The sequence below is a fragment of the Ornithodoros turicata genome, chromosome 1 (genome assembly GCF_037126465.1).
Source record: "Ornithodoros turicata isolate Travis chromosome 1, ASM3712646v1, whole genome shotgun sequence".
NCBI classification, from domain to species: Eukaryota; Metazoa; Arthropoda; class Arachnida; order Ixodida; family Argasidae; genus Ornithodoros; species Ornithodoros turicata.
This window is the reverse complement of record NC_088201.1, coordinates 135,804,874-135,819,794: the sequence shown is the minus strand read 5'-3', so window position 1 is coordinate 135,819,794 and position 14,921 is coordinate 135,804,874. Positions and strand designations below refer to the sequence as shown.

At 46.9% G+C, this 14,921-nt stretch overlaps 1 protein-coding gene across 2 annotated transcripts in view; it reads right to left on the bottom strand.

Moving 5' to 3' along the window:
• Window positions 1-2,395: 2,395 nt before the first annotated feature.
• The window catches only part of LOC135378632 (thyrotropin-releasing hormone-degrading ectoenzyme-like), a 294,976-nt gene continuing 282,450 nt past the window's right edge, over window positions 2,396-14,921 (bottom strand). For both annotated transcript variants that reach the window (XM_064611715.1, XM_064611714.1), the window contains 3 exons: window positions 10,673-10,798; window positions 8,929-9,004; window positions 2,396-2,578 (listed from right to left, as the gene is read on the bottom strand). In XM_064611715.1, the coding sequence (XP_064467785.1) occupies window positions 2,429-2,578; window positions 8,929-9,004; window positions 10,673-10,798 (352 nt within the window). In that variant the 3' untranslated portion in view covers window positions 2,396-2,428. The remainder of the gene's footprint in view (window positions 2,579-8,928; window positions 9,005-10,672; window positions 10,799-14,921) is intronic.

Genomic DNA, 14,921 nt, shown 5'->3' with positions numbered 1-14,921 from the left:
GGGTATGGGTCATCATCCAGCATTAACTCGTCGCCGCTACCGCAAACATGTTCGTCAGAATCTCCCCCAGACAGGGAAACATCACTCTCCTTTTCCGACTCCATGTTTGCTCCCTTCGCTTCGCGATCGCCAAACAGGGGCGCGGCTCGCATTCGCCCAGGGCGCGCGCTGATTGGCCTTATCCCTGTGACGTTTGCTCCCACTTTTAGAGAGCGAGGGCGCAAGGATTCCGGTTTCTTTTTCATCGGATTGCGCGAAAAGTACGCCGCGGATCGAAATGGTATTTTCGGGCCCACTTTAGTGGTCGGCAAGGAATTAGAATTCGCATTAGTTTCGAAATTGACCTCGGAGAATGCGAGTGTCCCTTTAAGCCACTAGGCCACGGGATCTATATGTTCGCTTCGGTGCTAATCACAATAGAATTTTTGGGGGGAGACGTCGTTTGATTTCTTTTACGCCAGGTGGCGTCACGGGAGTTGAGTTTGTTCATCTAGAGATGGCAGCACTTCCAGCAAATTTTTAATTTACCGCCGTTCAACAGATGGCGCTACCTGCGCCCCCAAATTTCAAATTTCGCGCCCGCAGATTTTTGTGTCATGTTCAACAGATGGTGCTACTTCCAGCACATTTTAAATTTGCCTGCCTTTGCTGACGTTTTAAACAGATGACGAATTCACTTTTGCCTCAACAGATGAAGCTATGACGAATTAAAAAATTTCCCGCCATTAGTCTTCGCTCTCGCTAAAGACTCCTCACGATGATTTTGTTTAAACAATAAATTACGAACCACTTTTACGTCAGTTTACTGTCAAACAGCTCGAGTGATGTATTTCTTAGTAACACAAGGAGCAAGTTTAGAATGAAACTCGCTCACTCAGTGCAATTAGATCGAAAGTGGCAGGTTGCTCTGGCTGAGGTGAATATTCCATTTGCAATTAACAATATCACGAGGAGACAACCCTCCTCGATATAAGCATGAGAGAGCAAGCAAAATGCGGGAGAAAACATTATTGTAACTTTTCCTCCACGCCTAACGAAACAGTGAAAAATAACGAGTAGAAAAAAAAAACGAACAAATTCATTCGCTTTTTCATGACATATTTTTATTATAACAGTTAGATCACAGTTATCTTTCAAGTATATAGTCATTTCAAAGAATGAGCAAAGCATAGTGCTACTCTAGTTTACAAAACAGTTGAGCTTCGATGACATTTGGGTTTTCATACTCTAATTCACTCTGTTATGCAAAGTAAGTAGCGGACATATTGTAAGGCAATTACAGACATGTCTCGCTGTAGGGATACATATTCCTTCTATTCACGTTACATGACACAGTCAACCTAACACAGCATCGAATCGACATTAAAAATAAGTCGACCCACATACCGGAGGACGACGATGAGGCAATGTTGATTTTGAGTTGGTGATATCCAAAGCGAACGAAGTCCAACAGATCGTTGGTCCGTTCGTGGAGATTTTCCGACAAAAGGATGCCATCACACTCAAGTCTTGACTGATGAAGTTGTAGGACGACTTTCCCGTTGCATGAGAGAGACTTAGAAAGTCTGTCTCGCTATAGTGTCCGATGAGGAGAAAAGTCGCTCTAAACATGATGCCGACGAGCCGCTGAAGTCTCTACGGTGAGCCAGGCGGTATGAGGAAGTGACAGAGACAATCGTGAACCGTTCGTACTGCATTTCCGCGATTGCTACAATGAACTCGGATGCTATGAAGATAGAGAAAAGCGGTCTCACCAGAGAGGGGGTCGCAGCAGTGATGGCGAAACCATCAGGAGGTGACTGGCAGGCCAGGAAGGCCACATGACTGCCCCCTCTCTCGATTCGACGCTGTGCTTGGAGTTCTGTTGAGTGTTTCGGCCATCTTTATGTTAAGGGTTTTCTTTCCCATACTTTTATTGACAACTTCCACGTGACAACAGCGTGCCTTGTAGACGTCATAGACACTAATCACCTCTTTCCGCAAACTCATCGCTAGCCTAATCTCACTTCGTTCCGCTCGACAACTTTTGCGCATTCGACGTGTTACATCTTTTCCTTCCACGTGATCGCTTCATGCATATGTTGTCGTGTTACATCGTTGCAGTCAATATCCTCGTTACTCACTGTCCGCAAACTCTTCGCTAACCTTTTTTTTTTTCGTTTTGCGAAAGAGAGCGTGAGTAGCACTTTCCGAAATCTGCTTTCGCAAAGGAAGAGATCCTGTGGAGTCTGCTTTTCATCACTTTTTTGAAGAGAGGCGAGTATGGAATGATAGCGACACATATTAAGAAATAAAAAAAACAAGTTGAAACGAAAGAGTAATGCCTTCAAAGAGTCGTGCATTATTATTACGATATTTGTTCGATTACTGTGTGGGCAAGGAGATGTCCTTAAAATGCACGTAAATAACTGATTTATTATGAATAGAGTTATCTCAAAGGTGGCAGTTCTCGGTGGAGCCATCGCTTGAAGGCGGGATAATCTCTTTCCTTTTGCTGTAAGGTCCTTCTCGCCTCCTCCACCATCCTGGTCACTTCTTTCTCTAATGTAGGGAACTTCTCCCGCAACAGCCTTTCGTACTGGAAAGGAAAAAGGGTATCTATATACTGTGTAAAATAACATAGGAGGAACATTTAATCCAGGGCGTTGAACCGAACCCGAACCGTTATTTTTGCCGGAACGGAACCCCAACCGAAAAGTTGATGACACTATTGAACCCGAACCAGAGCAGAACCGAAAAAAAAAAATAATACCGGTAACAGCTTCTTAACGAAACAGTTCGGACATAACATACAAGTCAGCATAAGATTTCAAGTGCCCACCGAACGAGGACACACTGCATGGCCTCCATATCATGAATTTCGCAAGTGTTCACCTAGCAGTCAAAACATGGACGTATAGTAATTATGTTTTCAACGTCTTTTTAACACGTTGTCTCCAGAGAGAGAGACGTCACGCGGACGTTTGTCAAACGCTAGGTTTCCAAACAAACGACGCGGCCGTCCTCTGCTAGCAACTGCTTCCGAAATCTGAGTGGCCTGCCATGGTCCACCGAGTGAAGCAGGAATGGAGTAGGCCAGTTCTGTAATTATGTAACGGGACCCATTCCTTTACTCCCCGCTTCACCTCCAGCAATGGGGTAGAGTGTCGCCCCCTGCGATGAAACTCCCCACCCATCATCCTGAAATAAAATTGTTGTTGTTGTTTTATGCAAGCGCCCAATATTTCCCTTTACACGTGAGCAGTAAAAACTAAACAAGTCATAAACATGGGAAGCAGCACACGTACAACGGTGCCTGTATGATTCGTGGTGGTTTGAAACATAAATGTAGCCCTGTTCACTGGTAGTGTAATTGTGTTGTGGACTAACTGGTACACTGCTGTGTGCTCGGAGAGACCAAGGCTGGCAGACTTATTTTCGACATGCTTCAGCACGGTTTCCGATCTATTCACACTGCGAAGACAGTGTGCTATAACTCAGCAACCTGATCTTCAATGTTATCATGGCCTCTCTTTCTGAACTGCTGCCCCACCACACGCGTCTCACGCTATATGCCGACGACATCTGCTTATGGACATCTGCTGCTCGCCGCGACACCATTCAGCATCGATTGCAGGGAGGCTTAGATATTATCGTCGCGTATCTCGCCGACCACGGTCTCTCCCTTTCACCCAACAAGACTGTGGCCATGGTGTTCACTCGTCGATGATTCACGAGGTTCCCTGCTCCTCATTGAAGGTTCACCACTGCGATTTGCCCCGTACTGCGAGTACCTGGGCGTGGTACTCGACCGTGACCTTTCCTGGTCTCGCCACGTTAAGACTCTCACTACCAAGATCAACAGCTACGTGGCCGTTCTTCATTGGCTCGCTGGTTTGCGATGGGGCCCGTCCTTCTCTGACCTCCACCGTGTCCACCAATCCCTCGTGCTGGGTTCTCTCCGGTATAGCCTTCCCATCTTGCATGGCATCAGCCGAAGCAGAAATCGAGATATCCGCTTTAGCCAAGCCATGAGCCTCCGCGTCTGCTTGAGAGTCCCTTCGACCACAGAGACATACTCTGTCCTAGCCGAGGCACACGAACCACCGATCGATGTCCTGCGGGACGGCGCAACCCTCCGCGTTCTCACACGGTACCTTAGTCGGCACCCTCTTCACTACCTTCGACACGTCGACGAAGACTGCCCTGCCTCTGACTTCGGTCGTGCCCTCGTTCGCCTCAAAGGGACCGTCCCTGCACAGTTCTCCCTACCCTTGCACGCCCCTGCGATATGGACGTTTGCAAGACCCGAGACCTGTGCCACTATCCCCGGACTCCAGAGGAAGAACAATGTGCCTGTGACAGTAGCCCGCCAGCTCGCGCTCGAGCATCTCAGTTCCGCCTATCCGCTGAGGTGCGCCATCGATACTGATGGATCGGTAGCGAATGAGTCATCAGCAGCGGCCTACTACGTCTCGCAAGAAAACCGTGACCTCGCCCTCAGACTTCCCTACACAGTGTCCTCCACGGATGCGGAGCTGCTCGGACTGCTTGCCGCTCTGCGGCATATCGCAGAATCTGTGCCTGATGCGTGGGTCGTCCTCACAGACAGCAAGGCGTCTTTGGCGCTCCTGTCAACATACCACCCGAGCGTCGTGAGTGATCTGCGTACCATGGTACTTCAGGAGTACGCCCAACTCTCCTCGGTCGGCCACCGTATCTGCCTTCAGTAGGTACCCGGGCATACAGGGCTACACGGAAGCACCTGTACTGACGCGGCTGCGAGACGCGCCGCGCTTGATACGGCCACGCCAGTGCCCCTACTGCCGCTCCCGGTGTCTGCTTGTCGCCTGCTTATACGGCGTCTCTACGGCGACGGCACCCGCCAGTTTGTTGTAGACGCTATCCGACCTAATGCGTTCCTGGAGTCCATCGACCCCTCACTGGAGTTTGTCATCGGCTGCCGCTGTACCCGCGAGAGGTCCCTTCTACATCGTCTTCGGCTGAACGTTGCCCTCATCCGTTCACTCCTGTTCAAAATGGGCCGCGTCTCATCTCCTACTTGCCCCTGCTGCGCCGTAGAAGACGATATCTCTCATCAGCTCCTCCACTGTCAGCGTCACCACCATCATCGAGCCGTGCTGTGGCAACACCTCTCAGAGCTTGGGTGCACTGACGGATGGACATACGTTTCTCTCGCAACACTCCTTGGTCCTGTGCAGCGAGCTAACCAGTAGAGAGTCACAAGAGCGGTGCTCCGCTTTCTGCGTGACACGGGCCTCCTGAGCTCTGTGAGCCGAGTGTCTTTTTCAAATTTTCTTGTTTTTATTTATTTATTTCTCATTTTGTTATTTCCTTTTCTTTTGTTTATATTTTTCCTTTTTTCTTTTTTTAGGGAATAGCAAGCCGGCGTGCTGCATCGCTGACCCTTCCCCTTTCCTTTTTTCCTATTTTTTTCTGCCAATAAATCCCTCCCCCTCAGCACCCTTGTCTATGTAAAATTCTGCCTATCTTATTTGGCTTCATTTAAGTATATCTTGGTGGCACTATGCGTGTGAAAAAAAAAAAAAAAACGATTTTGGGAAGACAGTAGCTGGACTACACCATCAGCGCGGATGCTATTTGCAAGTGTGCATCCATTCCTCCTTTCTCTCGCTAAAGGGAGTACCCGGCCACTAAAAACGTCCATGCAGACAACAGCAGTTTCACGACAACATAATTTTTATGAAGATATAAGACGGAAGCGTTGAACAGGTTCGCGAACCGGTTCGAGGCCGCGAACCGGCTTACAAACCGGTTCGATTTTTGGCGCGACTGAACCGGAGCTGAACCGGAATGAAATCCAAGCAACGCGAACCCCAACCGGAACCAAACCCGTATTTTTGCGGTCCGACACCCCGATTTAATCACATTTCTATGACGATCTTACACCACGTTCCTGGGAAGTAAATGGTACCCCACAAGGTGATATGCCGTCTTTCCTGCAAATCAAGTCGTTCTGCTGCGGCCATTCCCCTACTAAAGCAAAACGCGCCCAAATAATTTTTAATGAATGCGGCGCGCAAATCAGTCATGTCGTGACGCGACAGGGTTAGGTGAAAACCTCAACCCGGTGTCTATGTGAATACTTCGTGTGATTTGGCTGAAGATATACACGGGACATCGGCTGCCTTCCATGGAGCAGGGTAAAGTGGGGTAAAACGAGGCGAAATTTTGATTCAATAAACTTTTTTGTTGAAATTGAGAAAGAACAATGCGGGCACACACTCAATGCTTCTAGCGTTGAAAAGAATCGACGATGGATGCCCTGTTCTTCAGCCGAACATTGAAGTGAAGAGTTATATTTGAAAGCTACAGGCGTCTAATTTTGTCCGGCCCCTCGGGATAAAATGTGTCGCCTCGCCAAACAGAACAGTCAGCTAGTATACTGATATAATTGAAAAATGTCGTGTGAGTTCTGATATAACTGATGTTCTGAGGCTGGAACAACATACAAGGGACAAATAGGGCAAAAACAAGGGCTCAAATAAATAAATAAATACATCTTTCAATGTGTGAATTCTGTTTTGGTTCGGTACTGGGCTGCCTCCATTGAAGAAAATTATCGCATGTCCATGACAGCACCAAACAAAAACCCTGAGGCGGTTCGGTTCTCGAGCCTTGTAGTCCGCCCAATGGTACTGCTGGGGTGTTCGGGACAATATTTTTTGTCACTTTCGTGCTAGCGCCGCGAAGCAACTGTGGGTATGAGCGGCGTACAGATGGAGACAGGACAGCAGGAAGGAAAGGGGGACAGGGGGGTTAGTACGCGCCGTGGGCCGACGTCAGGGGGAACTGTGCTGACATTCGTCTGGATAGTCTTCGGAAAACCCAGGGAAAACCTCAGTCAGCACAGCCGGTGGTAGGATTCGAACCCACCACCTCCCAGTCAGCACGACACCAACGAGCGAGACGCCTTAACCCACTCGGCCATGCCGCTGGTTTTGGGACTATAGATGCGACGTATGTATGTTGGACCAAGATGTGCCCCTTTATACTACGGGACGCTTGCTGGACAGAAAGAAAAAAGTAACGCGATACCTCCCCCCCCCTCTCAAATCCAGCAAAGACATTTAACCCGAAAAAGTCAGACCCTAAATGTAATTAGGAGCATATATGTTAGTTAGCGTACATATGCGGGGCTGTAGGTTAACTGAGACTTCGTGCAGTTTGAATAAGGAGTCACAGGTACACAATGCGGCACCGTCCTCTATTCTGTAACCATCGGCGTAGTCGGTAGCGTGTCCGCCTGCCGATCCGAAGATCACGGGATCAAACCAGGTCACACACACACAGACACACACAGATGACACAGTCCCGTGTCATCTGGGTAGAAGAATACGAGTTACTCGAACTGCCGTCTTCCGCGAGGGACGTTAAATGTGGTGTACCGTATGTCGAGATTTCGGTGCACGTCAAAGAATCCTCAACTGTACAGAATTAATCCACACACCCGACTGCTGTGATGTCGCTCACGATCGCAACTGTCTCGCGAAATAAGACGGCGAATGATTATTAGTATGATTGTAACCAGTGGGCAGGGAAAGGAGGATGGGAGAGGGCGATATCGGAGAGACGACGAGTAGAACAAATGGCAAAAGGGCAAGGGTGCAGGCCAGCTGGTACATGGTGCAAAAATTTGGAACCCAAGAAAGGGACAGAGGAGGGACGACACACGACACGTTCTCGAAAGCCACGTTCTCGGGAACGTGTCGTGTGCCGTCCCTCCTCTGCCCCTTCCTCGGGTTCCAAATTTTCGAGTAGAACAAAGTCGGGAACGAAGGGCTACACGGTACGCTTATCCCTAACATAGCGCCGTCCTCTCTCTCTCTCTCTGTTTCAACACCGTCTCGATATACGGAATACACGCATATCCGGCAATCTGTCTTGAACATTCCTTGCTCGGCGGTAGGTTACGGCCGTGGCTACGGCACTGGCTCGGACAAATTTCCGATCATCGGATGCGATTGTGAGAGAATTGCGTAGTGGTGGTTAAGTATACCTCTTATGTTAGGAACGCTAGTGCACCAATGTAAGTGTAATCGCTTCCCAGCACAAAAATGTGCTGCGAGGTTGTTGCTCGTATGCCAAGGGACAAAAGACGCCCTGGCGCGACATAGTGTTCAGCAAAATTCGGCCGCGATGCCAAACATGGAAGCTTCGAATCCGATGCTTCGGATTGATTGGCTAGGGAAATAAGAAGAGCAGGAGGGGGCATTGCAGAGGCGACGACGAGAATAAAGGTTCGATCGAAGGATTACGTAAACGTCTATCCCTAACGATGCAGTCCTCAATCCCCTGGGAACACATAATATATCTTATACTATATAGCATCATTTGTTTGTTCCTTTAATGGCTTTTCCCCCTGCATTATACTATATATATATATATATATATATATATATATATATATACTATAATCCTCCCAGAACGCAAAGTTTTTGTGTTGTATCCAGAGTACATCATGTTCTCAAAGTACCCTAATGGTCGAAAGAGGCATTTTCCTCGTGTTTCACCCCGATTAGTTGACAACAATTCACAACAGCAACAGTGGTTAGAGGTCCCCGAAAATCAACGTGCATGCATCGAGAGAAAACACAATGTAGTATTCAATTCTCCCACTCGAGTCCGAACCCCACCGACACAGGGTGTCTGTTTTCTCATTTGTTTCTTGTTTCTTTCGCAGGTACTTTTCGACCAATCATGACAATTATAATTCAACGAAAGTGGGAAAGCAGAAACAACTCTCAATCTAATCAACCTTTAGTATCATGAGATGTCTCTTTCGAAGTGTCTCATAATGTCCCGCGTTTCATTTTACCCCATTTTCATCTGCTGCACGGAACGCTTGGCTCTACCCTCGTTACAACTGACTGCACTAATATTAATGAATGTTATGAACACACTAACCTTTTGGACATCCGTGTCAGTTTCCATGTACGTACGGATGTACCAGGCTGTGACCTTTAAGTTATTGGTACCACACCTATAAGCATAAACCGTTAGAGAATATGAGGTGTAGCTGCAGGAACGCACTGTCATACAGCCAGCCGCTGTACAGAAAGAAAAATAACTGTTAGAAAAAGAACATTGATTTAGTTCTTCGTGCGCATTTTTCATTGTTAAACGGTTCTGCGAATGTAGACCCGGAGGCTTCTTCTTCGTTCCAGGAGATACACTCTAAGAAAAAAGAAAAGAAGGGTATACTTTTCTACCCATCTCGGGTAGAGCTGTATAGCAACCACATTTCTACTCAAACCGGTTTTACCTTTTGGGTATACCTGCAGAGTAGAAACAAACTACAGGGTTGAAACTGTCGTTCTACCAGCTTGGGTAGGAAGTTCTACCCTTCGTTTCTTAGAGCAAACGTGAGAGAGGGGAGCATGGGAAAGGGACGATGCCGCTTATATACGCGAGGAGAAAGCGCACGTGGGTTGACCAGCTTGGGTAGGAGATTCTACTTTTTTTCTTAGAAAGTAGGGTCACAAGAAGATGAGTTCACAAGACGGTTCTAGCACCGTGAAGGCTCCAGGAACGGTCGTTTGTGACACCTCTTGCAATGAGCTGCGCAGCACACTCATGACAATAAAGAAGCACGCTGATCAGCCTGCAGTGACGAAATTCATATGTGATCGTCATACACCTGTCGTCGCGTTTCGTTCCTCTGATGAAATCGGTTCCCTTTTCTTAATGGTACCATGAAAGGACATTCGACAAGCCTACCGTCATTTTTAATTTGTTCCTCTGTACTGAAGCATTCACCATGTGAATTATGAAGCTGAAGATAGTTCAAACAGCGAAACTATTCGATATTAACCACGGCAGTGAACGGCGGCTGCTGCGACCCGCCTGCGAGACGAACTGGCCGTGACATCATACACAGAGGATGTTGCCGATTCACACACGGTCTAATGGGAGCAAATTGCAAAATTAGCAAGCAAGCTTGCAACTGCGCCATGAAATATGTTTTAATTTTACCTGGACCTAAATTGCATCTAATCGCTGACACAGAATCCTACCAGAAGTACAATATAATCATTGATTGTCATCATGGTTATACCGGAGCACCGTTTTCCTCTGTCAACTTCTTCTTCTTCAGAAAATACCGATGCAGGTGGCATTTTTGGGAGCTGCTGCGTACCGAACGATACGTAGACGCTGTGTGCGTCGCATAATCTCTTCCTCCATCGCTGACAATTTGCGTTTCGCCATATTTCTACTGATTTCGACGGCAGATATACGACGGAGTTGTTGTCCAAACCGAAATTATGCACGCACGTGGTCCCGCGGGGTGTGTGCTCCAGGTCGTCCACAATTGGCTGGGAGGAGTGGACGTTGATGACGTAAGCCCGCTTCGAAAGGATGTATCCGGCGGTCACGCTTCGCTATTTTTGCGTGGTAACTGCGCCCCCCGGTGCACTGAATACGGCTAAAAGTCATTGTGTGTATGATAGTGAGGGATCGTGAGAACTGTATCCGCCAGAGTACTCGGAATTCGCGAAAATCATTTCATGGTCCCTTTAACATCATCCTGTAGCTGTAGCATAGCTGTCCTGTAGCATAGCTGTTTATTGATTCGTGACGGCATTAAATGTCTAAGATGTCACGATTAGGGCACTTGAAAGCTTACTCAGCTTTGACGGTGTATACGTACCTAGTATCCTCGCTTAGCAGCTGGAAAAATACATCCAGGATGATCCTCTGAACACGGTATGTGTACCGATTTATATTTCCCGATCCGTACCAACGAAGATCAGTGAAGATGGCGTGACGAATAGCCCTGTGTTGAAAGACATAAAATTTGTGTAAGACACTTCCAAGATAGTTGAACATATAACTGCAACAGCGACAAAACTTGCAAGAACACTCTCATTTTCGCTGCTTGAACGTGGTTAACACACATGAGGCTCTCATACGTTTTGATATAAAAATCCTGAGTCTTATGATTCTCACAGAAAAAACACAGGAAGAATCTGCCGCATTAAACGCCGCCTTTATCAGCAGTTTTATGTGCGAATTAGTAAGGGCTCATATCTGTCCCTGTGGTAACGGCGCACCGTGAGCGGCAACAGTGATTTTCTCGGTTGTTGTTTGATCCAGTTTATCTGAGTTGAAGCTCACGTTGTGCAAAACCTACCCCATTGAACCCCGCACCTTGCTGCGTCTGTTCTTGTCCGAGCCTAATGAGTACGGTACACATGATAACGATATGCTATAGATTAAAAACCTGGGGTTGGAAAACCTTCCTCTCATTTGAGGACACTCTTCGGCCCCGTTAGGCAAACGCTTCCATCAATTGACCGCCTATCCGCTCCTTGCAGTAGTGTTTCTCCAGCAGCTGGAGCGCCCTCTACCGGCCACGTGTTAACATTTGAGTAGTAACTTCAGGCGGGTCTCCTGCTTTCCTTCGGTTTGACTTGTCTCGCTAAATGGTGTCCACTCAAGCGAAGCTTATTACAATCGCTCAGTACAGCGCACATTTATTTAGTGGCTCTAGGTTAGACAAAGTTACACTGCACGTTTGTAATTTTTTGTAATGAAACATGTATAAGACGCGACGAGCTTGCTATGCATGACTCTAGCCAGGAAAATCTCGCCGAAATGAAAAAGGAGTCGAATACTCCCACTTTCTTCCGTGGGTTTGACATTTTTACGGTTGCTGGTTTTTACTGGTTTCTTTTTCTTCTTATGCTTTTCTTTCTTTTTTTTCGGTGTGTTTTACGTTTTCACGTTTCTGGCGGATGGGTTGGTGTTCTCTTTTGATACATTCCTTGTGGAATTCGAGGGAGAGGTGAAATTGCGGTACTACACGATCATCCTGATAGGAAAGGCCCGTAACAAATAATAATGAGTTTTAGCATACCGTACGCTGTCGCTTTTGCGTATATGTAAGGAATAGCCTCTTGGTTCTGCGCAATGCGCTGCTTGTGTCTTGCGCGTGCGAACCACCAACGCTTTCCCTTAGGTGCGCAAAGGCGTCAGCGTACGTTATACCACGGTTATACTGAAACTCAGCATTAAGTGTGCAGCAAATTATGAGGAAATCCACCCCTCTCATTACAGGACTTTCTAAACGGCAACAACGCAAAACGGCGTCAGTGCATGTGTCTGACTTTTTAGCTCCCCGGCACTGGGGTTTTAACGCTTTTAATCATGAACCTCAAGAGACCTTACGTAATTATTAAGCTAAAGGTGCCGTCATGTCTACTGTTCAATGAAAGAATGTCTAAAAATTGCTGTGTAGTTCTGCATTTTCGAAATTTCATTTTCATTTCGAACGTTTCTGCAGAATATACTATTAAAGTTGTGCAATGCGCTCTCACAAACATAATTTCGTTGATACCAGAGAGCCACCAGGCCAAGGAAACGCCAGCTCAGTATCCGCGGCAATTTTAATTGAAATTCATTGTCACCCGTACTGTTTGTGAATAGTTTATGCAAACTCAGGGACCAACGTATCCGTGACCTACCTCTCCGCGTGTTTTAACTCTACATATCTAACAAAAACCATAAGAATACCATAACCGTTCAACCGCAACATAACAATTGGGCAAATCGATAACTTGTGAGATTACATGCGTGCGGAAATAGAATTTCGCAAAAGTCAGGGATTTTGGCATGAGTCCAAGCCAGCACACGTTACGACAATACCCCAGGAAATCTTCAGCCGAATGATGTGCATTCACAGATCCTTGACCCTTTGACAGCGCTACTTAGTCCAAAAAAATGTCCAGGCAGTTCATGGGCCAGAAAACGTGTCATAACAACAACCAACAACTTTAGCTGCAATATTTCTAAGGCCAAGTAGAGCGGGAACAGCCGCAACGCAGTCAAATCGTGTAGTCAAAGCAAGCGAGGATACGCACCCTTTACTACCCAACATTTTGCGCAGCGCCGGTAGGGGACATACGACGCTGGCTCCACCTGCGTGGTGCTAGGAGCGGATTTAAAAAAGAACGCATACTTGACATGATGGCAATGTAATCCTGATACTCATTGTGATAATGTCTGTGATTCTTCGGGGGAGGAACGCTTACAGATGTTTCATATAGAGCTTACAGACGTTACTTGACAAGGTTGTATCAGGACTTTTGTTATGAATAAGTCACAGGCTATATAAGGAGTGATTGTATCTTGTTTTCTGTGACACCTTTTGTTCAGATGAATCCAATAGGCACGTATCCAACCAATATGTGATCACGGTTACCTCGGGTCCGTTCCGTGGTCCGTTTGTCCACCACTGTTTTTCAACGTGAACACGGATTTCTCCTTGTTTTATGCCTTATTGCATAAAGCATGTGCAGAAAAAAAGAAAGGTGTCCACGTTCTTTGTAGGGCGCTTACGTTTATTCGCTCGGAGGGGCTCCGAGCCGTGTATTCGCTATGAGTCCGAGCGCCTTCGAGCGAATAGACGTAAACGCCGGTAGACGAAATGCCTATACGCTGTGTGCTGTCATCGTCGTCAGAGGCAGAAGGAAAGTGAATTGCACCACATCACAGAAAACAAGGCTCGTCAAACGAACGCACAGAAGTATATTGTACGGTCCCACACTTTCTGTCCAATATTTTAAGCCATATCCTGCCAACCCGCGTAAGTTCGTCACTTTCTCTCGCTGCTTCTAGACTACTCTCTGACCTGACAAGACGACGTTATGTGTACCTTCCCGTTGGCGTCTGATTGGGTGCTACAATTGTACAAATGACGTAACAATGATGATAGTGGTATCTGGACGGCTATACGTCTAGTCGCCCACATACGAAAAAAGTACGTTTCTCTGTGAACGCTGCGACCATTATGAAGAAGAAGTACTGAACAAGAAGTTGCAAATAGAATTACGAAGCGTGGAAGAACAATATTACACCTGTTACACCTGTAACTCAACAGCTGCAGATAAAAATTCTCATCTTCTTTAAGCACGCAGGTTCTGAACCGAATCGTCATCCCATAAAGAAATAGCTTGCCGAACTTTAGTCACGAATGCTAGTAGGTTGTGGAATAACTCTATAAAGGAAGGGAGAGAAAAAAGCGAACGTGCCCCACTTCGCACAGTCTTGTTAATGAACATGTCTTAGATGAACAACAAAACACACAAAGAAGGCTAACACGGGCAGAGTAAAAATTCAGGACAATCCTAGATTACGGGTACGCGTTCCGAAAGCGTAAATGAATTGAGGGTGTCCTTGCACAATCTCACACAACGCCTATGGGGTCAGAAGGGAGGACAGCACTTACCCTGTATTCACACGAGTCAGTTTTCTGCCGGCAGCAAGTCGGGAAGGAGTGAGAGGATATCCGAGATAAACAAGGTCACTACGCGTCTGAAGACGCCCGCTCGTTTTCTAGCATTCATATGAGTCATTTTTCCGGCGGCTGTCAGTTTTCCTATCCCTTCTCTATTCGCGCTAGCATATCGTCTGTGTCTAGCGTAGGATCCCAAGCAGCAAAATGTACTGAAAGTCGAGTGCAATAGGGGTGGACGGGTAGGTGGATGGCCTTGAACAGGCTCGTGAAACTGAAGTACTCTGATAAGACGAATACCGACCACCCCTATTGCACTCGACTTTCAGTACATTGTGCTGCTTGGGATGGACCGATGAAAGAAAAAACTTATTGCGCTTGGGCTCCTTGTGGATGATTCAGAGTGCATTCACGTGAGAAACGGGACACGATATGGGCCAAAGAATAGATTCCGAAGAAGCGCTATGGAATGTAAAACAGCATTAACCGAAATCTCCGTGTGGACGACCCAAACGCCTGTCGGAGTATTTTGAGAATAGACGTTGTCATATCCGGCTTTATTTTCCACTAATGAACCGTATATCGATGCTGAGCATCAATATAGTCGCGACAGCGTGCCGACAAGTGATGGACTGGCGATGAAGCTGTAATGTCGAGCTACAGG